The 22,482-nt window shown below is 50.4% G+C and overlaps 2 protein-coding genes across 2 annotated transcripts; both read left to right on the top strand.

The window, feature by feature from the left end:
* Positions 1 to 1,257: 1,257 nt before the first annotated feature.
* CD320 (CD320 molecule) lies at positions 1,258 to 5,911 on the top strand. Its single transcript, XM_065578283.1, has 5 exons — positions 1,258 to 1,425; positions 1,908 to 2,225; positions 3,156 to 3,233; positions 3,689 to 3,837; positions 4,442 to 5,911. Exons 1-4 carry the CDS (start codon positions 1,356 to 1,358, stop codon positions 3,832 to 3,834), a joined length of 612 nt encoding a protein of 203 aa, XP_065434355.1. The 5' UTR covers positions 1,258 to 1,355; the 3' UTR covers positions 3,835 to 3,837; positions 4,442 to 5,911.
* Positions 5,912 to 11,255: 5,344 nt separating this feature from the next.
* LOC101950347 (potassium voltage-gated channel subfamily V member 2-like) lies at positions 11,256 to 18,208 on the top strand. Its single transcript, XM_005283868.4, has 2 exons — positions 11,256 to 12,726; positions 17,936 to 18,208. Exons 1-2 carry the CDS (start codon positions 11,464 to 11,466, stop codon positions 18,206 to 18,208), a joined length of 1,536 nt encoding a protein of 511 aa, XP_005283925.3. The 5' UTR covers positions 11,256 to 11,463.
* The last annotated feature ends 4,274 nt before the right edge of the window (positions 18,209 to 22,482 follow it).

Raw genomic sequence — 22,482 nt, forward strand, 5'->3', positions numbered from 1 at the left:
ATGTTTGTGATTCCTGTTTGAGGTAATAAGTGGATCCTGGGCTGAATAAACTCAAAAGCAGTAGGGAGATGTTTAGCCCAAATATAGTATTAGAGTTAACAAAAAACACCATGTTTTACTAATATAGGCAACTAAAAATTAAGTTTTAAAGAAGGAATAAATTTGAGCGAACATGGCAGGGCTAGCTACTGAAAGGAAAACTGTTTAAATGCCCTTTTGCCTTGTTTTCCCCACATTCCCCTAGCTCTTAGCAAAGCTTTTCTCCTGGAATATTGGTCATTTCTATTTTCCTTTAGCTTCCCTCCCCAACCCAAAAAGTGTTCGGGGAAAAGAGCCATGGTGCCTTATCTGGCCACAGACAGAGGGAAGTAGGTTGAGGTTGATCGTTTAACGCTTGAACACACCTTGAGTTTGTTTTGGGAAACGCAAGAAAGTGAGTGAGAGCCAAAAGGCCTGCCCAAACTATCATCCGACTGCAGTGTAGCTGCATAGAAAGCAGTCCCATTAAGCAGATGGTTACCAGGGCCGGCTCCAGGCACCAGCGGAGCAAGCTCGTGCTTGGGGCAGCAGAGTCTACGGGATGGCATTCTGCCCAATCCTAGGGCGGCACAGCTGCTTTTTTTGGGGGGGGAGGGGGGTTTGCCGATCTGCTCACCCTGTAGGGGGTGGTGTGGAGGAGGGGAGTGCCCTGCTGGGAACAGGCTCCGTCTGCCCCAGGTCTGTAGCAAGCCCGGCAGGACAGCCTGCGTCCTTCCATCCCCGCTGACCAGAGCAGCGCAGAGCCCTCCTGGCAGGCAGTGCAGCGGTTGGGCCCACGTGGCGAGCGTCCCCCTGAAGCCCTGGCCGCCCCCATTCTCTCTCCCCCCACCCCCGCTAGCCAGGGCACGCACAGGGAGTCCCGTGCACCCTGGCTCCGGCCACCCCACAGGGTTTGTTTTTCCTTTTTTTCCTGCTTCGCTCTCCGGCCGTGCCGCAGGTGTTTTGGTTTTTGGTTTTTTTTTTTGCTTGGGGCTTGTCCTGCAGCAACCAGGCCCGCTGCTTCCTTGTCTCGTGCAGCGTAACTCGCAGGCTGCAGCTAAGCCCGCGTCTCCCTGGCTGCAGGCTGAAATCCGCGCGAGGGGCTGGGGCACGCACCAGGCACACCGCACAGCTGCTGCAGGGCAATGAATTCCCTCGCACGCGCCCCGTTGGCTCGCCTCCTGCGCATGCGTTCTGTTTGGAGGGGGGGAACCCTCGGCTCCTACCCCGCGCATGCGTCTTCCCTGGACTGCCCCGCCTTAGTCCTCTGTCGCGCATGCGTCGCACCTCTGCGCGTGGACGCGCTCTTTCTGACCTGAGTGGTCGGCGCGGGCAGCATGTGGCAGCTCCTCGCGCTGCTCCTGAGGCAGTTGGTGGCCGCGGGGTTGGAGTCGCCTGCGGGGAACGGTGAGGACCCGGTCCGGGGGGTGACCGACCGGACGCTCATCCTCTCCCTCAGCAGCGGTCACTCGACACCGCCCCCCTACGCGGTGGCCCCGCCTATCAGGCGCCTATTGGTCCCGAGCCGCCTGGGCTCGTGTCCTGCCTCCTCCCTATTGGTCACCGCGGGCATCGCTGGGCCCCGCCCCTCCGCGTGCCGGGGTGACACTTCTCATCGCGGGCAGCGCCCCCATCCCCGGGCGGTGCAAGGGCTGGGGCTGCCCTAGGGGACTCCCTGCCCCCAGCACGGCGGGAGCCCCGGGCTCGAGCCCAGCCGCACGCGGGCGGGGGCATCAGCCGCTGTCGGGTGCACAGGCTGGTGCCGGGGCCACGGCAGTCGCGTGGCTCCGGGGGCTGGGGCTTTAACAACCCCCCAGAGCAGGGCTGGTGCCAAAACGTGGGAGCGGGCATCGCCGGGCCGGACTAACCTGCTTCTCCTCCGGATTCAGCGACCGGCCTGCCGTGCAGCCCCCACGGAGAGCAGTGTTGGACCCCAAAGCACGTCCGCAGCCTGCCCCAGGAGCGGTTCTGCGATGGCCGCCCGGATTGCCCTGACGGCGCCGATGAATCAGCAGAGGCTTGTCAGCACTCGGGAGTCCTGCCTGCCCCTATCTGCCCCTGCCTGTTCCAGTGTGCGGAGGGTGCAGAGTGCTTCCCATCCACCTGGGGGTGTGATGGCCACGCGGACTGTGAGGATGGGCAGGATGAGCGGGAATGCAGTCCAGATTCACCTGGGACTTCCCTAGCACCGAGCACTGCCCGGACAGGTGAGGGGTGCAGGGAGACTGCATATGTTACAATCAGGATGGGCTGGGGGTCAAATGGAGTGGGAGAGGGCAGGGACAAGTGAGAGTGCATGCAGGTTGGGAGCTGAGAGGGGTAGTGCTTGGGCAGGTTGGTGGCTGGGATGGATGCACGGCAGGGGATTGGGACATTAAGCACTTAAAGGAACACAATAAACTTTTAAATCTTCCTTTAGTCTGTAAACCTGACACCTGTTACAAGGGACACCAGGGATTCCTGCCTCTTGGACGGCTGAGAGAAAATTTAGGGTGGTCTACACTGGGAACTTCCATTGGCATAGTCACGTCTCACATCCCTGAGAGACATGGCTCTGCTGACCTAAGCCCTGGTGTAGACCGCACTAGAGGAGGTGGATTACAGGACCCCTCCTGTCACCATAAATAGATCATGTCTGCTCTGAAGTGCTAAGGGTTAGCAGCTGTGCTGCTGCAGGAGTTTAAGAATAGACACACCCCTCGTTTTCTCCATTTGTTTCCTTTAGTTAGTTTTTTTTATGCCTGTGACAGTGCTCGGTGGCAATCTTTTTGCTCCCACCCCCACAATCTCGTCCTTTCTGGTCCTCCCTGTTATAGAGACAAGGTGGGTGAGCTTATCTTTATATTATCTTGCCCACCTTGTCTTTCCTACAACAACTCTCTCTGCTTTCCCTTCTCCCCTACCCCAGTAGTCAGGTTCCCTTAGTTGTTCATGGGGGCTTTTCATACAGCAATAAGGCAGAGAAGACATTTTTTAAAATATGAAAATCTGGTGGTGAAACCCCCCAAATTGGCAAGCAAACTGAAGGTGAGGTGCAGAATGGGAACTGCTTTGAACTCTTTTTGAGCTTAATTCAATCTCAATATGACAGCAACCTTTGAAAGCCCAATTATTGAGTGCCCTCTGCTTCATTTTAGAGAATCCAGCGATCTCCAAACCTAGACAACACAAGTTTCCCGAGACTCGAGGCCCCTTGTGGGTGACAGCTGCTTTTGGTACGTGAGACTCCAAGGGTGCTGCAGAACTGATCTTGGCTTTTGCTGAGTAGCATTAATGAAAACTGAACTCTGCTCATATCGGATTGGATAGGATTGGATGTGGTTCATTCAGTAATGGCTGCCCTAGGACTTTCTCTAACCACTCTCGCTGCAGTGTGGCTTAGGCATCTTGTCTCAAGCGCTTAGGTGGCAAAGTCCAAGGTTCTAAATTTCCAGCTTTGGGAAAAGGCACATTATTTCCTTCTCCTTTGGAAAACGGAGTCCCACTGCATGGGACTTGGCACTAATCTTCCCTCCAGGGGACACAGCCCCACTTCTTACTGTTATGAGTCACTGGTTTGTCTGTCTAAATGCTGGGGCACTAGCAAAGAGCAGCTTCGCCTCAGTGCTGCTGCCTACTTCAGGGGCAGAAATCACAGCAACGCGCTGCCTGTGTGTTCTTCTCTCTGCAGTGCTCCTGAGTGTGCTGGTGGCTGCAGGCTGCACTGTTAGATGGGGCCAATTCAGAGGAAAGAACAACTTCTCCACCTTCAGCCTCGAGAAAGCTTCCAAAGAGCAGCTGGTGCCGGACAGGAGACCTTTGGACTCGTTTCCCTGATGGGTATGTCTCCCACTCCACACTGGAGCCAAACTCCCCCATGCTGAGCTTGCCTCCCCTTCTGGCCCCTTAGCCCTCCGTTAGCTCTCTGGTGGGGTGGAAATCATTTCCTACTGTCCACTCTGCAGTGAGTTCCTTTCTCTGTGTGAGGGACAGGAAAGGAGTCTCTCCCCACACACAAACCCAGCTTCTCTGTGTTGGGAAGACTGCTGGCATCTCTTTCAATGACTGGCTTGTTGCAGTGGGGAGATAATTGGGCTTGATGAACCCAGAGGAAGCTCTGAGTCCCTAGACACTAAGGGACTGCTAATTTTGGAGCTTTTTACAGTGGATGGCTTCCCCACAAGCTTTGCAAAATACAATTAAATAAAAGCCTTTGGCACGGGGAGGAGGGATAGCTCAATGGTTTGAGCATTGGCCTGCTAAACCCAGGGTTGTGAGCTCAATCCTTGAGGGGGCCATTTAGGGATCTGGGGCAAAAATCTGTCTGGGGATTGGTCCTGCTTTGAGCAGGGGGTTGGACTGGATGACCTCCTGAGGTCCCTTCCAACCCTGATATTCTATGATATTAAATAACCAGGTATCTTGGTTTTTCTTCATCTTGCAGGAAGTTGCAGTGCTGTGAGATGGGGACCCAATTCGGTGTCCTCATCACACTCCCTCCAAATGCTGATTGCACAATTTCTGGGACAAGTTTTCTGGGGTTTGACTGGGTGACAATCACACTGGAGTAATCAAGGACTCTTCCTTTGACACAGGGAGTTTAGATTGTGGGATTATAGTGGCAATGGGGAATCAGAAATGACAGTCACTCGTGCTCTAAAATCAACCCTACAAGAATGTGATGGAAACGCTTGGAATGTCACAATGGGTCATCCATTTCCCCCATTGTAGACACAACACCCCCACCCCCACCCCAATGTGGGTTATTCCACAAGATACTTCTTGCTGGAATAGCTCTGGACAGTGCACTATGTAGCCTCTGCAGTACATTTGGTTGCTCTCCCTTCCATGTCCACCCAAGAGTCCATTGAAAACTACCTCTTCCTACCATGCTGAATCTTGCCTGTAAGCATAGCTGTTTGCTCCTGTTCCAGGGCAGGCCGTTCCATTCTACACACCTATGAGGGGCAGAGCTCAAAGTGACATGGGTATATAATTTATATCCCCGAGGATAGTGATCATATTTCTAAGCCATGAGCTCAAACTTCACATACCAGAAGTTCTTAAAACATCATTGACTGCAGGAGAACTGTCAAGGAGATGGAAAAATGAAGAGTCTCCTGTATGCTTCACTTTGCATTGGGTCACAGGCGGTGCAGCAGCCCCTAGGCACAGCACAGGGCATTCGGCCTGAGAGCCCTCAACTCCCAGTGCACTCAATGCAGGAGGTGCACTAAGCTCCTTGCAGGATTGGGCCCAGAGTTTCCACTTTGACACTGAAATCCCTGGACGTTGCATTCTCTGTGCAGTCAGAAGAGTTTGTTAGCAGATGTTTTAAGTTTTGACAAACATCTGGAGCCAGCTTTGCTCTTCTTCGCTTTTACCTGTGAGTAGTCTTGGTCTCAAAGGTCAGCTAGTAGCTGCACTGTGCCTCCATTTCAGATCTTGCTCCGTACAACATTTTTTCGTGGACTGTTAGTAAATAAATGTAAAGCACTGATACTGTAGAGGGAATAGTTCCAGTGTAGAAGCTGTTGGAGGGTGAGCACTGTCTTGTCCCTTTAATCCATTGTTGACATTCAAGACCTATTATATTCTTTGCACACATGCTCGCTGAATACGCGCACATATGGTAGAAGCTTGCTGCCCTGTTGGCTGAATGTGGTGCCTTAAAGGTGATGATTCTGCTTGCAGGGCAGGACTCCCTGGGGGTTTGTATAGTGGGTATATGTGCATACGTAATATGAGAGTTTGTAAGAGGTATGACATATTTAGAATCTTGGCTCTTCCCAGTGAGAGGCTGAACCCCTGAGGGCTCAGTGTGCTGCATTCTGTACAATGGACAAAGAACCACAGTTGGCAATTGGGTGGGTGCTGAATGACCATGGGGGAATTAAAGATCTTTAGAAAACTTTTGGTGGCTTCCTGGATTTTATTTCGAGGGTCATTTCCATTATTATGATTGATTCAGTCCCTGCCCAGCATTCAGACAGACAAGCGTATGGACAGAAACATTCCAATACCAAACACAAAGGATGCTGAGTCCGAAGGGCAGCACAATGCTTTTTTGGCAGGGGATGTGACAATGTCACTTAGTTTGGAGCGTTAACATTGATCGCTGCTCAGGAGTCTGGAGTTAAGGAAGGATTTAGCTAGAGGCTGGCAGAAGTAAGTTCTGAATGCAAGTCCCAACATGGGAAAAAGCACAAAGCCAAGAATGAGCAAGAGAAATACAGGGAGCAGAGAGGCTTGGCTGAAGCAAAGGGAGCAAAACAAGGAAGGGGGAGATGCAGCTGGAGCTTTGGGCAGAGGCACAATTGTGCATGGCTGTGATCCCGGGAAAGAGCAGCTCAGACTTGAAGAATGAGGCAAGAGGGGGCTGGTCAGTAGCCAGTGAAGGGGCTTTTGCCTGTTGGGGGCGAGTAAGAAGTGAATTGGGTGTGGTAGAGAGGAGGAGGTTGCAGTCAGTGAGACAGTGTGACCTAGGCCTGTGAGAATGCTTTACCATAGCAAAGGAAAGGAAGGGTGGTATTTTGGGGGATGTGGAGAAACTTCAAGTGCAGCCAGGAGTTGGTAACTGACTGGATACGTCAAGGATATTAATCAAGCTCCCACTTCAACTCCACGCATTAAATGCAAAAAGCTACGATCTGTGGAATAGGACTGCACAGTTAAATATCCAAAAGTGAGGTAATGCCTATGTTAAAGTGCACCATTAGCTCTGCCCCCTTGTGAGTCTCTGTTGTTCCCATACAGTCTGTTGGTTGTGATCATGTGCCAGCGCTCAGATAACACAGTGCAACATACTGATTTTTCTACAGTCTTACATGCACTTACCTGTGCTGCATTGTTACTGCTTATGGTAGTTTTTATTGTCAGTCATAATGGTCTGGTCCATCTTTATGAATTTAGTCTGTGATTTTCATAGATTATAAAACCAGAAAGGACCATTGTGATCAGCTAGTCGGACATAATACACCTCTACCTCGATATAACACGACCCGATATAACACAAATCTGGATATAACGCGGTAAAGCTGCACTCTGGGGGGGCGGGGCTGCGTGCTCCGGCGGATCAAAGTAAGTTTGATAGAACACGGTTTCACCTATAACGCGGTAAGATTTTTTGGCTCCAGAGGACAGCGTTATATCGGGGTAGAGCTAAAAAACTTCCCTGCATTAATTCATGTTTGAACTAGAGCAGATCTTTTGAAAAAACATCCAATCTTAATTTAAAGATTTTCAGTAGGGCTGTCGATTAATCACAGTTGACTCACGTGATTAACTCCAAAAAATTAACTGCGATTAAAAAATTAATTGCAATTAATAGCACTGTTAAACAATAGAATACCAATTGAAATTTATTAAATATTTTTGGATATTTTTCTACATTTTCAAATATATTGATTTCTATTACAACACAGAATACAAAGTGTATAGTTCTCACTTTATATTATTTTTCATTACAAATATTTGCACTGTAAAAATGATAAACAAAATAGTATTTTTCAATTCATCTCATACAAGTACTGTAATGCAATCTCTATCGTGAAAGTGTAACTTACAAATGTAGATTTTTTTTGTTACATAACTGCACTCAAAAACAAAACAATGTAAAACTTTAGAGCCTACAAATCTACTCAGTCCTACTTGTTCAGCCAATTGCTAAGACAAACAAGTTTGTTTACATTTACAGGAGATAATGCTGCCTGCTTCTTATTTACAATGTCACCTGAAAGTGAGAACAGGCATTCACGTTGCAAGGTATTTGCATGCCAGATATGCTAAACATTCATATGCCCCCTCATGCTTTGGCTACCATTCTAGAGGAGATGCTTCTATGCTGATGATACTCGTTAAAAAAATAATGCTTTAATTAAATTTGTGACTGAACTCATTGGGGGAGAATTGTATGTCACCTGTTCTGTTTTACCCACAGTCTGCCATATATTTCATAGCAGTCTCGGATGATGACTTCGCACATGTTTGTTTTAAGAACACTTTCACAGCAGATTTGACAAAACACAAAGAAGGTACCCGTGTGAGATTTCTAAAGATAACTACGACACTCAACCCCAGGTTTAAGAATCTGAAGTGCCTTCCAAAATCTGAGAGGGACGAGGTGTGGAGCATGCTTTCAAAAGTCTTAAAAGAGCAACATTCCAATGCGGAAACTACAGAACCCGAACCACCAAAAAAGAAAATCAACCTTCTGCTGGTGGCATCTGACTCAGATGATGATGAAAATGAGCATGCGTCGGTCCGCTCTGCTTTGGATTGTTATTGAACAGAACCCGTCCTCAGCATGGATGCATGTTCTCTGAAATGGTGGTTGAAGCATGAAGGGACATATGAATCTTTAGCACATCTGGCACGTAAATATCTTGCAAGGCCGGCTACAACCATGCCATGCGAACGCCTGTTCTCACTTTCAGGTGACATTGTAAACAAGACATGGGCAGCATTATCTCCTGCAAATTGTAACCAGACTTGTTTGTCTGAGTGATTGGCTGAAATAGGACTGAGTGGACTTGTAGGTTCTAAAGTTTCACATTGTTTTATTTTTGAATGCAGTTATTTTTTGTACACAATTCTACATTTGTAAGTTCAACTTTTATGATAAAGAGATTGCACTACAGTACTTGTATTAGGTGAAATGAAATATACGATTTCTTTCATTTTTTACAGTGCGAATATTTGTAATAAAAAATAAATATAAAGTTAGCACTGTACACTTTGTATTCTGTATTATAATTGAAATCAATACACCTCTACCTTGATATAACATTGTCCTCGGGAGCCAAAAATCTTACCATGTATTAGGTGAAACCGCGTTGTATCAAACTTGCTTTGATCCACCGGAGTGCGCAGCCCTGCCCCCCCGGAGCACTGCTTTACCGCGTTATATCCGAATTCATGTTATACTGGGGTAGAGGTGTATATTTTAAAATGTAGAAAACATCCAAAACTGTTTAAATAAACGGTATTCTATTGTTTAACAGTGCGATTAATCACTATTAATTTTTCTAATTACTTGACAGCCCGAATTTTCAGTGATGGAAAATCCATTGCAACCTTTGGTACATTTTTCCACTAGTTAATTACCCTCACTGTTTTAAAAAAAAGATTGTGCCTTATTTTAGTCTGAGTTTGTCTAACTTCAACTTCCAGCTCCTGGATCTGGTTACGCCTTTGCTAGTTTGAAGAGCCCTCTATTATCAAATTTCTGTTCCCTGTGTGGCTACTTACAGACTGTGATCAAGTCACTCCTTAAACTTCTCTGTGATAAGATAAACAGGTTGTTCTTCTTGAACCTTTCTCTATAAAGCCTGGTTTCCTTCATGCATGCAGCCTCAGGGAGTTAGGTGCCTGATTCTCATTGACATTCAAGGGGATTTGAATAAAGGCCAGATTTTTAAAGATATTTCAGCGCCTGAATATGCAGATTGATGCTTTTGAAAATCCCTTTATACACCTAAATACCTTTAAAAAAATCCAGCCCTAATTCCATTAAGCCCCTTTGAAAGTCCCTTAGCTGTTTTAAATGATAGTCTCTCTGTAGTGTATATTAGTAATTTTGTTTGGGTCCATGAATTGTCCATATTTAAGGCATTTTAAAGATGCCGGTCAATCTAGGATTTAAGTGTTAATACAGTCATTCAAATTCTCTTAGTGATATTTAGCAAATTCAGAGATAAGTTATTTATCCCAATTCCCTTTCAGACTCCGTTGGAGCTCCTTACCCATGTTTATAGGAGTCTAATGTTGGCTGACTTGTATTCTGGTTCCCCATTGCTCTGCCCTGTGTGTTTTCAGTTACAGGGTGCAGAGTGGTATAAAATGCTACCAAATCAGAATGGTATACATTGATGTAAATGGCTGCACGAGGTAGAGGGAAGCACAGCAGGTCCTCTGCTACCAGAAGAAAGAGTGGTTTAAAGCAGGGTTAGGGCTAGTAAAGAAGTGGAACTTAAACATCTTCTAACTCCTTAGCTTGCAAGTTACAACGAACTTGGGACTCCCTTCGACTTTGATAGAGTAGGTGCAAGTAGGTTTAAGTGGGGGGAGGGCATGTTTCTATGCCAGTGTAAGGGGCTCTAACATGCCATCTCTGAATATGGCACCGTGCATCTAGGGGAAGTCTAAGTAGGCAAATGCACAGAGTTATTAGACCCAGCTGCTTCAATCCAAAAAGCATGGTGGTCTTGGAACAGTCACTAACTCAGGGTTCTGTAGTGCATTCTAGTAGCAAGACAATGGGCTCCATGCAAAGAGGCATCAAGTCATGGAGCAGGGAGGTCCTTCTGTGCAGCTCTGGGCACTTCATTACCAGAAAGTGATAGACAATTTATAGTGTTCAGAGAGGAGCCACAGGCATGGGTGAGAGACGGGAGGAGGGCTGGATATGTAATAGAGCATTGTCTTTCTCTAGCATCTAGCCCTTTCCATTTTACAAACATTAATTAATTAAGCCTCTCTGAAAAGTAGGTCAGCACCAGTATTCCAACCTGACAGAAGTGGTGGAAGCCCGCTATCGCTTATAACTGGAATGTACAAAGCATCGAGCGACACTACAGGGAGTGCCCTGGACTGGCTTGGGAAGGGCTAGGAGCCAATAGGTCTCTTCCATCCCTAGTCTATGTGTTGCAGTGTCTCTTGTTGCAGTGACACAGAAAAGTGAGGACAGAATGGAGCGGTAGCGATTGCTTTAAAGCACAGGTGCTTGATGAATGAATAAATCTCCAAGCAGTATCTCAGCTGGGGGTGCCCATGGAGGTTAAAGCTGGTAGAAGTTCCCAGACAGTTGTATTCCTGGTGCCTCCTTGGCATTTGATTGAAGTCACTAAAACACAGGATTGGGGACTTCAACGGTAGAGTCCAGGGAAGGGTCTCGCGGCCTGCAGCATGCAGGGGGTCAGACCAGATGATCATAATGGTCCCTTCTGACCTTAATGTCTATGAGTCTATGAGACAGTGGCAGGAGTTAAATGACCATGAGACAGGCCATGTGCCCTTCAATTAGGTTCAGAAACAGAAATGACAAATGGTTGTCTCCCGACCTGAAAGTGGGCTAGTTTGTGGTAGGAACAACCAGCTAAAATGGAGGCAACAAGAAAAAGAATGAAAGAAATGCTTGTATGGAAATAGTTCCTTATATAAAGGGTTAAAACGTCAATCTTATTATTGTCTTAAGGCTCTAGAACTTAGCTGTCTCCGGCCTCCGCAGTATAAGTCCAGTTGTTCAGTCTGATAAGCAATCCGCTTTGTCAGCCCAGCACGGCAGGGGATCAGCACATGAAGCACTGATGCAGCTTGTGCCCATGGAGGCTGAAGGTGGGGTGCTCTTGATAGCCTCTTTACAAGTATAGGGAGCTTTTCTTAGTCAGCACGCGCCTAATGGAAGCATTACCATGAAATCAAAGCTGTCAACCCTCAGGCTGTCATTTTTGGGATCTCTGATGTGAAATGCCAGGTACCATGAGGCAACTGGGGAAGAGGCGCGCAAGCCTCTCTGCCAATCTGAAAATCGGGGACCACCATGGGTGTTGTCGGACTCCAGAGGAAGAAGAGGTCTTCTTCCCGTTTGCACAAGACAGTGTGGTGAAGCAGTGGAGCTCCATGCACAATGTGACTGAGAGGAACCAGGAGAAAAGCAAGGCTCCTCCCCGACGGAGCAGATACTTCCTCAACATCAACGTTGGGGGCAAATCTTTCCAGATCGCTTACAAAATGGCTGCCCGTTACCCCATCACCAGAATCGGGAAGCTGGCCATCTCCACGGACCCCATGAAGAAGCTGAAACTTTGTGATGACTACTCGGTGCAGAGGAATGAGTACTTCTTCGACCGAGACCCTTTAATCTTCCATTACATCTTCCACTTTTACCGCAGCGGGGTCCTGTGGATCATGGATGAGCTGTGCCCCACAAACTTTGTGGAGGAAATTGAGTACTGGGGTATCCACCTGAAATATTCCCAGCGGTGCTGCCGGATCCTGTTTGAGGAAAAGCAAGATGAGCTCAAAGAGTACCTGAAAATACAGCGGGAGCTGGAGGCGGAGCTAGAGCCCATGGAGAGGGAGGAGAACTTTGAGGGCAAGTGTCTGGGGGGGTTCCGGAAAGCTGTCTGGAACCTCATTGAGAAACCCTACTCCTCCATCCCTGCTAAGATCATCGCTGTCATGTCCAGCTTCTTTGTGCTGATCTCCATTGTGGGCATGACGCTCAGCACAGTGGAGGAGATGCAGCACAAAACTGGGAAGGCATTCATGGAGCAGCTGGAGACCATCTGTGCCATCTTTTTCACCTCCGAGTACCTCATGCGGCTCATATCCACGGCCACCTTTCCGAAGTTTCTGCGGGCAGCGTTCAGTGCCATTGACCTGGTGTCCATCCTGCCCTTCTACATCCAGATTCTCTTTGAGCACCTGGATGATGGGGATGCACTTTACCACGAGGAGCGGCACAAAATGGAGAGTGTGGGCAAGCTGGGGAAAGTCCTGAAACTCATCAAACTCATGCGGATTTTTCGCATCCTCAAGCTGGCACGTCACTCCACTGGCCTGAGGGCCTTCGGCTTCACCATGCGCCAGTGCTACCAGCAGGTGTGCTGCCTCCTCCTCTTCATCGCCCTGGGCGTTTTCACTTTCTCAGCTTTGATGCACTCCGTGGAACATGATGTCCCCGGCACCAACTTCACCAGCATCCCTGATGCCTGGTGGTGGGCAGCGGTAAGATGCAGTCACCCCGCGTAAAGGGAAATGTGTGGGTGGGGTACACATGGGCAACTGAATCTGCTGGGGCTGAGCTAAGTGCCATAGGAACATTCCCCACCTCTGCTGGCCAGGAGTTTCCCCCAATGTAAGCAGTAACTGCTGGGCTCAGGCCTGAATTCAGAGGCTGCCCAGGCCCCTGCTGACTCTGGAGGGGGAAGTTGGCGACTGGGAGTATGGCAGCGAAGCACAGGGAGCCCCTTGGAAAGCTGCCTGGGTCCCGAAATAAGCCTGGCATCAGGGAGTGAGACACCAGGCTTGGGGGCTCCTGCCTCACAGCATAGGACACTGGCCATCGTGTAAGGGATGCCAAGGTGGGGACAGGCTCTGTGGCACAGCAGTCCAGAGAACTCGAGGATAGTGAGGAGCTGTAGCTGAGACCCAAACCCTGGCAGGGCTAGCGTCTAACCAGGCCGATGTGAACTAGGAACTGAGAGCCTTGTGCCAGGGAGCGCAGGACACTCATGGCCCAGGCACCAGGACCATCCATGCAGCACTGGGAACATGCAGAGCACCACGTCTAGTTATTGGGGTAGGGTGCTAAACCCTCAGGATCCAGGGACAGTGAGCATCTGTGGCTGGTACTCATGGCTCCCAGTCCCTAGGACACAGGGAAGGGAGTTCCCGCACGGCGTACAGCAGGCGGGATGGGGCAAGAGAGACACACGCAGCAGTGCCTGGGATCATGCTGGAGAGGAGAGCTGTGTCTGTGGCCACCAGAAGGAGGGGGAGGGTACACCCGGATCAACGTCAGAGCCGGTGACAGGGGACGGAGGGCATGGAGATCAACTATGAAGGGGTTTGGGCCAGGGGTCATGGGGGGAGGGGCACACAAGTCAGATTGCGGCCTGGGTAGAAGGGGGATGCACAGATCAGGATCCTGGGGACTGAGGAAGGTACATGGATATGTCTGGGGCTCATGCAGGGGAAGGGAGATGCATGGCTCAGCCCTGGGCTCATAGGGCCTAAGGGGAAAATGCCCAGCTCAGAACCCAAACACATGGGTCTACGAAGGGGAAACAGATTGGCCTGGGTTTGTGCAGGAGGAGAGCAACACAGGTTGAGCTTGGGTTCATCATGGAGGATATGTGGAGAAACCATTCTGGCCTGAGCTTGGGTGGGGAAGGAGGGGCTCAGACTGGGGCATAGGGAAGGACTCTTGTATTGATAGAAGTTATTTCAGGTCCAGTGGGGGTATTTATAGAACCTTGTGTGGTACAGGGGCCACACCAAGTTATGGCCAGTGATTCCCATGCTAACGAGCACCATTGAAAACCTGCTGACAGCAGGCAGGAAATCAGTTAAAGCACTGGAGACTGAAGAGTTAAGCAGGGCTTTCCTTTCAATAGTTTGCCTCATTCCCTTCCCTGCAGGAGTGTGGTGTCTTTTCTAGGGGAGAGCCCACAGCTTCCCGCTCTCTTTAGATGGTATTGGAAGTTCCTGTGGGGATGCACATTGGGTCAGAGATTATTCTGAGTTGCTAAAGTCCACTCTTGTCTCTTTCAAAGACAAGAGCTCAAAGGAAAAAGAAAAGATACGAACGCTCAGCTCAGCTGCTGTGAGAATTACAGATGTAGTAGCATGCTCCTATTCTCTCTCTTAGAGCTGGCAAATTTTTACCAGGTTTGGGCTAAAGGGATGTGCAGAGCTGGCCATGAGCTCACAGTCAAAGGTGCTGCTGTCCTGGCCAACTAAATCAGATTCTGATTTGACAGAAGGAAAGAGGCGGGGGTGGGGAAATTCTCTGCCAGTGAGTGGGTGTGATCAGGAATCTCAGGTTTACAGCCCTGGAGTTAACCAGACACATGCAGTGATGGTATCTGAATCTCTGGGCTGGTCTGGTCAGGACATCTGTTAGGGTTAGGAGAGTGGAGGCCCAGCAGTATGATGGTCCATTCTGGGTACCAGGGGAGTGGATGACAGAGCTCACTCCTTGTCCTGAAGCAGGAAGTCTACTCCAGACCGTCAGGCCAAGCTTCAGCAAGTGATCCTCTGAAAATCCATGTCTAGAAATGTTTAGGTGGCAGCAATCTCACCACATCCAAACTGCACAATCAAAACACTGAGTCAGTGATTCTATTTATGTTCCTTTCCCATCATTGGTTTGTTTCCTGTCATTCAAACGCCATCTTGGTTGGTGGGAAAATAGTAATTTTGTGACCTCACCAGTAGCCTTGAAGACCCCCAATGAGTTACTTTATCTGAAGCACGTCTACTTTGTACCAAACTCCTGGGGCCTGGTTTGCTAGTGCTCTGCCATTGCTTTGTGCAGCCATTTCTTTACTCCAGGGCACAGTGGGTGTGAAACTCTGCCCTCCTGATCTGGAGGCATCTGTCACGTACCTTTCACTGGCATGAGCATCGACACAAGGGGCGGGAGATGGGTGGGTGGGAATCAACCCCATGTCTCCTAGAAGCTTTTGAAATAAACCTTTGTCACCACTCACCTGATTTGGGCAGTTAAGGACTTGGCTACACTTGGAAGTTGTTTCTGATCGACGCTCCGTCGATGTAAAGTGCAATAACTGTGTTAGTTCATTCCAGAATAAGCGTCTACACATGGAGCTCCTTCCTGCGTGTAGACGAGCCCTTGGGGTTTAGACATCTGCAGGACAGAAGCTAAAAAGGGGAGTGTTGTAGCCATGTTGGTCCCAAGCTATTACAGAGCCAAGGTGGCTGAGGTATTATCTTTTATTGGACCAACTTCTGTTGGGGAGAGAGACACGCTTTTGAGCTACACAGAGCTAGACCAAAAGAAGAACAAACTAACTAAAAGTTTATTAACTAAGAAAAAGAAACGAGAGTTATTTGCAAGGTTAAACCAGGTCAGCATACACACCCAAATGAGATACAGACAGGTTTCAGAAGGTTTCAAATTACTAGAAATTTCTGTAGTAAGCAGACTCTGTATCCTTTGGGGCTAATCCAGACAAAACAGGTGGGGACTCCTTGCTTATGCTTAGAAATCTTGCCCCTCAGAGTACAAGCAGCATAGGAATCCAGTTTCTCCTTGTCAGGAATTTTTATTGCTTCTCCCAGCGTCCAAAGTGATAGAACAAGTGTTGGTGCCTGACTCCTCTTCATGTGAGTGGGGAGGCAGTCAACAAAGTCTATGTCCTTTCGATGTCTTACAATGGCTCATTCCGTTTCAAAGGCTCGCTTGTCTGCGGGCCTGTCACTGTACTCCAGTGGTCCCCCAACCTTTCTACCCCATGCTCCCCCCTTACCCCTGTCCCTGCCCACCCCCCAGGAACGGGAGTGGGGCTGCAGCTCCAGGAGAGGGGGGGACCTGGACTGTGATAAGGGAGCTGAGGCTGGGGTCACAACTGGGGGCAGGGGCGGGAATGGAGCCCCAGGTGCATGGCCGGCAGCTAGGGACAGAGCCGGGGCCAGGAGCGCAGCTGGGTGGTGCTCCCTCCCTGCCCCCCGTGGGGGGTGGCTCAGGCACCAGCTACACACCCATCTGTAAAAGATTGTTTACACAGTTTCAGGGCAACTGGTCCCTCTGGGTCTTCTACTCTTAGGCTTTTGACTCCCAGCCATCACCTCTCTTTGGAGGAGACCTGCGTCTCACTCCCTCCTGACTGGGGTATTTCCAGGCTACACAGTTCCCTGCCTACATTGTGATATCCCCAGCAAGCCAGACTGTGCTTTGCTTTCTCTCCAAAGGCTATGACCAGTGTTTTGCCTGCAGTCACAAGTTACCACACAGCTCTTTCTAAGCAAGCACCTTTATTCTTATGGTGAAAGCAATACAGAGAAAACACATTAAAAACAGTAGAAGAACCTACACGCATCCTGAAAAGCTTACGAGAGATCATCCCCCAACTCCAAACGTGGGCTCTGGTGGGAGTCAGTACTTCAAACCCCATGGCTGAGTTTTCCCCATGGTTACAATTTCATAACTGTCTCGGATTCAGAACCAGAGCACCGGCTAGGCAGTTCAGCCATTTCTTTACATAGCTCGGCCTTTGAGCTTCAGTCTCCAGGAACAGGTAACAACAAATAATCACCCTTTCCTTAGGACATAGCTAAGTCCATTCATGCCTGGCACATTTTCAATATAGTCCTTTGAACTCCTAAGTCTCACATCTGTCACATCTCCCCCTAGAGAGATTACATCCAATCCAGGCCCGTCCTAAAACAAAGCCATTCAGTTAATACAGTGGACCCCAAACATACTTAAACTTAAGTGGATAATGTCTCCCAAGGATAAGCAGGAAATTGCCATACCTGTCACAGTTGTGATAAAGAGCACAGTGAGCAATTGTTCTTCATGTTCACGAGAGAAGGACAAGAGGATTTGGCTTGGTGTACAGCCAGGGAGCTCTAGGTTGGAAATTCGGAAAAACTTGCTACCTCTCAGGGTAGTTAAGCACTGGACCAGGTTACAAAGGGAGGGTGTGGAATCCCCGTCACTGGAGGGTTTTAAGAACAGGCTGAACAGACACCTGTCAGGGATGGTCTAGGTTTACTCGATGCTGCCTCAGCGCAGGGGGATGGACTAGATGACCCCTTGAGGCCCCTGATTCTATAACTATCAGCACTCGAGGGATTTAGCCATTATCCTCTGCAATGTGAGCAGGTTAGCAGCCTGAGTGTCCCAGCTAGCCTGAGTGTGAGCGGTTTGTGTGTGGAGAGGAGGGGGTTAGGGACAGCATCCAGGTAAGAGCCCACCTAACTCTTCATTGAAGACCTTCCCAGGAATTTGGGTCAGAGAAGGGGAACTCATGGATTGGTGAGTAGCTTTGAGGGCAGAGGGGGTGACACATGGGTTGATGCCTGGACCCCCGGGGCTGAGAGAGAACATGGTCTGGTGCCCAGGTGGTGGGGATAAGGGTGACATGGGATAGTGCGTGAGGGTGAGAGGGACAGGCAAGCTGGGGGGAGGGGTGACAGGGTGAGGCAGACCCTCAAGCTGGTTGCAGGGTTGGGCCTAGGGGTGACACCTGGAGTGGTGCCCAGCTTGGGTGAGTGGGGGGGAAAGGACCCTGGAGGACTGTGACTCAGCTGTCAGGTGCAGGACGCAGGATCAGGCTGTGGGAGTGGGGATGGGGTGAGTTTCTCAGTGGTGGGGCCTGGCTCAGAAGCTGAGCAGTCCCGGAGAAGCTTGCTGGGATGTGAGCTCAGGGGGGTTGATCATTTCCTTCTCTCAACCCCCTTCCAGGTCAGTCTGTCCACAGTGGGCTATGGAGACACGGTGCCTGACACGGTGCTGGGCCGGATGGTGGCATTCGGGTGCATCTCCTTCGGCATCATTCTCAACGGGATGCCCATCTCCATCCTCTACAACAAGTTCTCTGATTACTACGCCAAGCTGAAAGCCCATGAGAACGAGACCAGCCTCACACTCAAGTTCACCAAGAAGATTCGCTTTAAGGAGCGAGCCCTGAAGAAGTTGGCTGAGTGCTGCAGTGGTGACGCCCATGTCCACGGCTGAATGGGCCACCCCATGGGTCACGTGACTGGTCTACTCGAGCACCCACCAGGCCACCTGACCTCCTGCCTAGACACCCCCCACCCCCACCACCAGCAGGGCCATCCAACATGGCTACCCCACCCACCACCCAGCCCGCCCGACTTGGGTAACAGAACTCCCAACCTGACTACCCGACTATCCCCCCTCCCCATCAACTCGGTCACCGGACCTCCCAGCCTGGCTACCCCACCTCCAACCTTGACACACACACTCAGCTAGACCATCTGACATGGATACTTCACTCTACAACTAGGCCATCCATCTGGGTAGGCTAGACACTCAGCCCCCTTGCCCAAGTAGGCTTCCTGGAATTGTCCACCTAGTTCCTAGGCCTGGCCACTTCACCTCCAGGGAACGTGCACATTCGCTGTGAGGGAGACCCTGGGATGTAGGAACGAGTGAGTGAGAGCAGCAGGTTAGGCTGGCGTTTGCAATGTGATACGGCTGCAAAACTGTCCGGGCCGTTTGTAGGGAGGAAGCAGGGAGGCGACCGAGCTTCTGCTGTGACCTGCCTGGAATGTCACGCTCATTCCTGGACAGCACAGTCCCAGGGACAGACTGTCAATGGGGCAGGAGCTCAGAGAAGAGCAACAAAAAGGACCCAGGGACAGGAGGGATGGAATGTGGGGCACAGCTGAAGCTGCCCAGCTTGGCTCAGGGAGTTGGGTAGGGCCTGAGAATGTGCTCCAAGCCGTGAGAGGAAGCAGGGAATTAATGTGACCCCTGGAGGGAGTGGGGCACAATTAGGCTGAATGGAGGAACATTCCCCAGCAGTCAGATGTGTCAGGCCGAGACCTGGTCACCCCCCAGGAACGCGTGGAAGCTCCACTGCTGCTGACACAACTAGATGCAGGGCCGGCTCTGGCTTTTTTGCCACCCCAAGCAAAAAACAAAACAAACAAACCCATGGGGCGGCCGGAGCCAGGGTGCAGGGGGACTCCCTGTGCTGCAGACGTGCAGCAGAGTGCACGCACGGTCTAGCGGGGGGGAAGGGGAGGGAGTGGGGAGGAGAGAGAGAAGGGGGGCAGCCAGGGCTTCAGCAGGGCGCTCACCACGCGGCCCCGACCACCACGCCGCCTGCCGGGAGAGCTCTGCGCCGCTCCGGTCGGCTGGGAGGGAAGGACACGGGCTGCCATGCCGAGTTTGCTGCAGGGCGCTCCCCTCCTCCGCCCCCTACAGGGCGGCCGGAGTGGCAAACCAAAAAGAAAAAGAAAAAAGAAGGGCGGCTGGAATGCCGCCCCTTGGAATCTGCCGCCCCAAGCACGAGCTGGCCCGGCTGGTGCCTGGAGCCGGCCCTGACTAGATGAGACAAAGCCAGGTAGAATATGCTGCCAAGGGCTGCTCTGCCCTGGGCCCCAGGGGCTGATGGGACATCAAAAGGTCTTTTCTAGCTCTCGTGCCCCAGGCAGAACCCAATGGACGCCACTGAGAAATCGTGTCTCTTCCTCAAAGAAGCTTTTACAATTGGAGCGCCGAGCCTGGGCCATGGCACAGGGGAAGAGCCACAGAGCGGGAAGCAGGAGGGGGTGCAGTGTGGGCGGGGCCATGTCTGGCTGGTTGGGGAGGCTGAGCCTCCCCCAGCCTATGATACCCACCGCCCATGCTGGTGGGGGCAGTGGTGGTGCCTGCTGGGGGGGCCGTTCTCACACTGCTACTCGGTTGGCTCCTGGGAAATCTGTCTGCTGGAGGGCTGAGCCTGAGACTGTATCAGCAGGAATGTTCATGCAATAAAACAGAAAGGACAGTGTGTCATATTCACTGGCAAATGTCTCTGTGCTGTACCAGGGAGAGCGGGTTGGCAGAGCCAGTACTGTCTTTAGATTAGCCAGGGGAAGCTGTTTGCAGACATTGGTCATGAGAGATTTTGCAAATTCGAACATAGATTCCCTTCATAGTCTGCCTTCTATGGACCCTGGGCTGAATGTTTTACAAGGTACCTGCTGCATTTGTGGGCAGATCTCTTCTTTTGGTGCAAGAGTCCAGTGCTCTGTCTGGGTGCAGGTGTGTCTGGGGGTGGCTGCTCATGGCCCAGTGTAGGGTGGTGCTTGTGCTTTAAACTCTTGGTTGTGCAGACCCAGCTGTCCTTATGTAGCGGGGGGTGAAGGGGCTCAGCTGCACACTTTCCTGCATCTTCCTTGTGCGGGAGGAGATTTTCTATAATGGCCAAACCTTGAAGCGTTAGTGAGTAAATCAAAGTTCACACACTTATAATGCCAAAACTAATCCAGCTAGAAACCACAAACCTGTTGAGTTATGGGCAGGGCCGGCTCCACCTTTTTTGCCGCCCCAAGCGGCGAAGGAAAAAAAAAAAAAAAGCCGCGATCGGCAGCACTTCAGCAGCAGCTCTACCGCGCCACTTCATTCTTCGGCGGCAATTCGGCGGCCGGTCCTTCCCTCCCAGAGGGACTGGGGGACCTGCCGCCGAATTGCCGCCGAAGACCTGGACGTGCCGCCCCAAGCACCTGCTTCCTGCGCTGGTGCCTGGAGCCGGCCCTGGTTATGAGGGAATAAACCTCATGCTAAGTGTAAAGAAAATTGGTTTGGTGTTTCCTTTTCTTTTCTTTAATTTTTATTGAACAAAACAACAGCTATACAAGAAAAAATACAAATGATAAATCAGAGTTTGCCATAAAGTCATTGCTGTTCGCCACAGAATACATCTCTCAGCAGAGATGATCTGATTCTGATCAGCAGAAAAATCAGTAAGATTTTCCAGGGTTTGGGATATTTTCTATGGGCCCAGTTTGGCCACCTGTACATGAGGTAGTACCTTTCCTCACAGTGGCTACTCACTGCTCAGCAGATGGGTACCAAGCTCTCTCTAGCCACATATAGGGCCAGTTTTTGCTCACTTTAACACAGCCATGCAGGGAGCTAAGGGTTCCCAATGCTCACAATTTTACTGCATGCTTCCTGATAAATGGTGTTTAAAGTGCCAGCTCTGGGTACGTGGTGATTACACGAGAATCTCAGCTTGTAGCCAAGTTAAAACCTTGATAATGCCAACCCTAAAGTCTCACCTCCCAGAAGGCAAATAAAGGAACCCAGAATTTATCATTAAAAAAATCTCATGATTTTGAAGAGAATCTCGTGATTGGGGAGGTCTGACTTGTGAGTTTTGAGGCTGGTGACACTGAGGGGAAATACCTGCTGCTCACTCGGCCTCTGCCACAGGTGGGGGCGGGGGAGGAGAGGGAATGCTCAGCCTCCCCCCCTTCCCCCAATTCACTGGCCAGTGGAGCGGAGCTGGTGTGAAGGGCCAAATAAGCTGCTTCCTTTTAGGACTGCAGTAGTTTACTCTCCGCAGAGCCAAAGGGGGAGCAGGGAAGGAGTTGTGACTGAGTAACCAGACACTCTGGGCTCCCACCCTCTGGCTCAGTCTAGCCCTTAATGCAGCGCTATGCTGCTTGTGCGATGTAGCTCAAATCTCCCCCTTTCTTCAAGGGCACAAACCATTTGCTGAATGAAATATACTGGGGAAGGGTCCCAGTGTCACAGCAGTGAGGAGTGGTTTCCTAAGGAGGAGACAGAATAGATTTGTCCTGAATCTATCGTGTTATGCGCTAGTACCCAACCCCGGGGGGAGATTAATTTTTGCTGCAAAGTTTACCCCATGGAGCAGAGATCAAACCTACAACCCCTGGACTTTGAAGGCTGAACTTCTTCTACTGCCTGAGCTATAAAACCCCCTTTGCTAGTTCCTCCCGTAGCAGGGGCAGTGACTGCCCAAACGTGGGACATTGCTACACTGCGTGGGGGTGGATCACACAGGGAATGACCTTTGCCCTCCAAGGGATTTCACAAGTGTACGACTCTGCAAGGCCAACTCCAAAGATTAAAATACTCGTGGAATTGGACCCAAAACTCAGGAGAGTATTTGCACTGAGGGTATTTGCAGCTTCCCCTCTCTGCCAGCCCCAGGTAAAAATCTCTTCATTTAGCCCCTGTCGGAGTCATTGTGGGGCTCCCCAGAGTTAGTGCCCAGAGAGCTTAGTGTTTGAAGCGCCTGCCTCCAAGTCCTGCCTCACCTGGTATATCTTGGAGGGCTGGTTTGCCACAGCCCTGCAGCTGTACTAATTTGTGGTGTTTAGATGCTGCATGTGATTATTAGAACTGGGAGCACTGGCTGTTGGGAGTCTGAAAGGACAGGAAACAGGAAGGAGGGGGAGGAGTTGAGGAGGCTGGGAGAGTTATGGAGTGTGCAGCTACAGCTTGGTAAAGAGATTTCCACTGTA

Source organism: Chrysemys picta, chromosome 25, assembly GCF_011386835.1.
Source record: "Chrysemys picta bellii isolate R12L10 chromosome 25, ASM1138683v2, whole genome shotgun sequence".
NCBI classification, from domain to species: domain Eukaryota; kingdom Metazoa; phylum Chordata; order Testudines; family Emydidae; genus Chrysemys; species Chrysemys picta.

Excerpts from the sequence above, each read along its gene's own strand:
- CD320 (XM_065578283.1), top strand. The coding sequence starts at position 1,356 with ATGTGGCAGCTCCTCGCGCTGCTCCTGAGGCAGTTGGTGGCCGCGGGG. Across the intron at positions 1,426-1,907 it reads GGAGTCGCCTGCGGGGAACG|CGACCGGCCTGCCGTGCAGC; the intron begins GTGAGGACCCGG and ends CTCCGGATTCAG. Across the intron at positions 2,226-3,155 it reads ACCGAGCACTGCCCGGACAG|AGAATCCAGCGATCTCCAAA; the intron begins GTGAGGGGTGCA and ends GCTTCATTTTAG.
- LOC101950347 (XM_005283868.4), top strand. The coding sequence starts at position 11,464 with ATGCCAGGTACCATGAGGCAACTGGGGAAGAGGCGCGCAAGCCTCTCT. Across the intron at positions 12,727-17,935 it reads ATGCCTGGTGGTGGGCAGCG|GTCAGTCTGTCCACAGTGGG; the intron begins GTAAGATGCAGT and ends ACCCCCTTCCAG.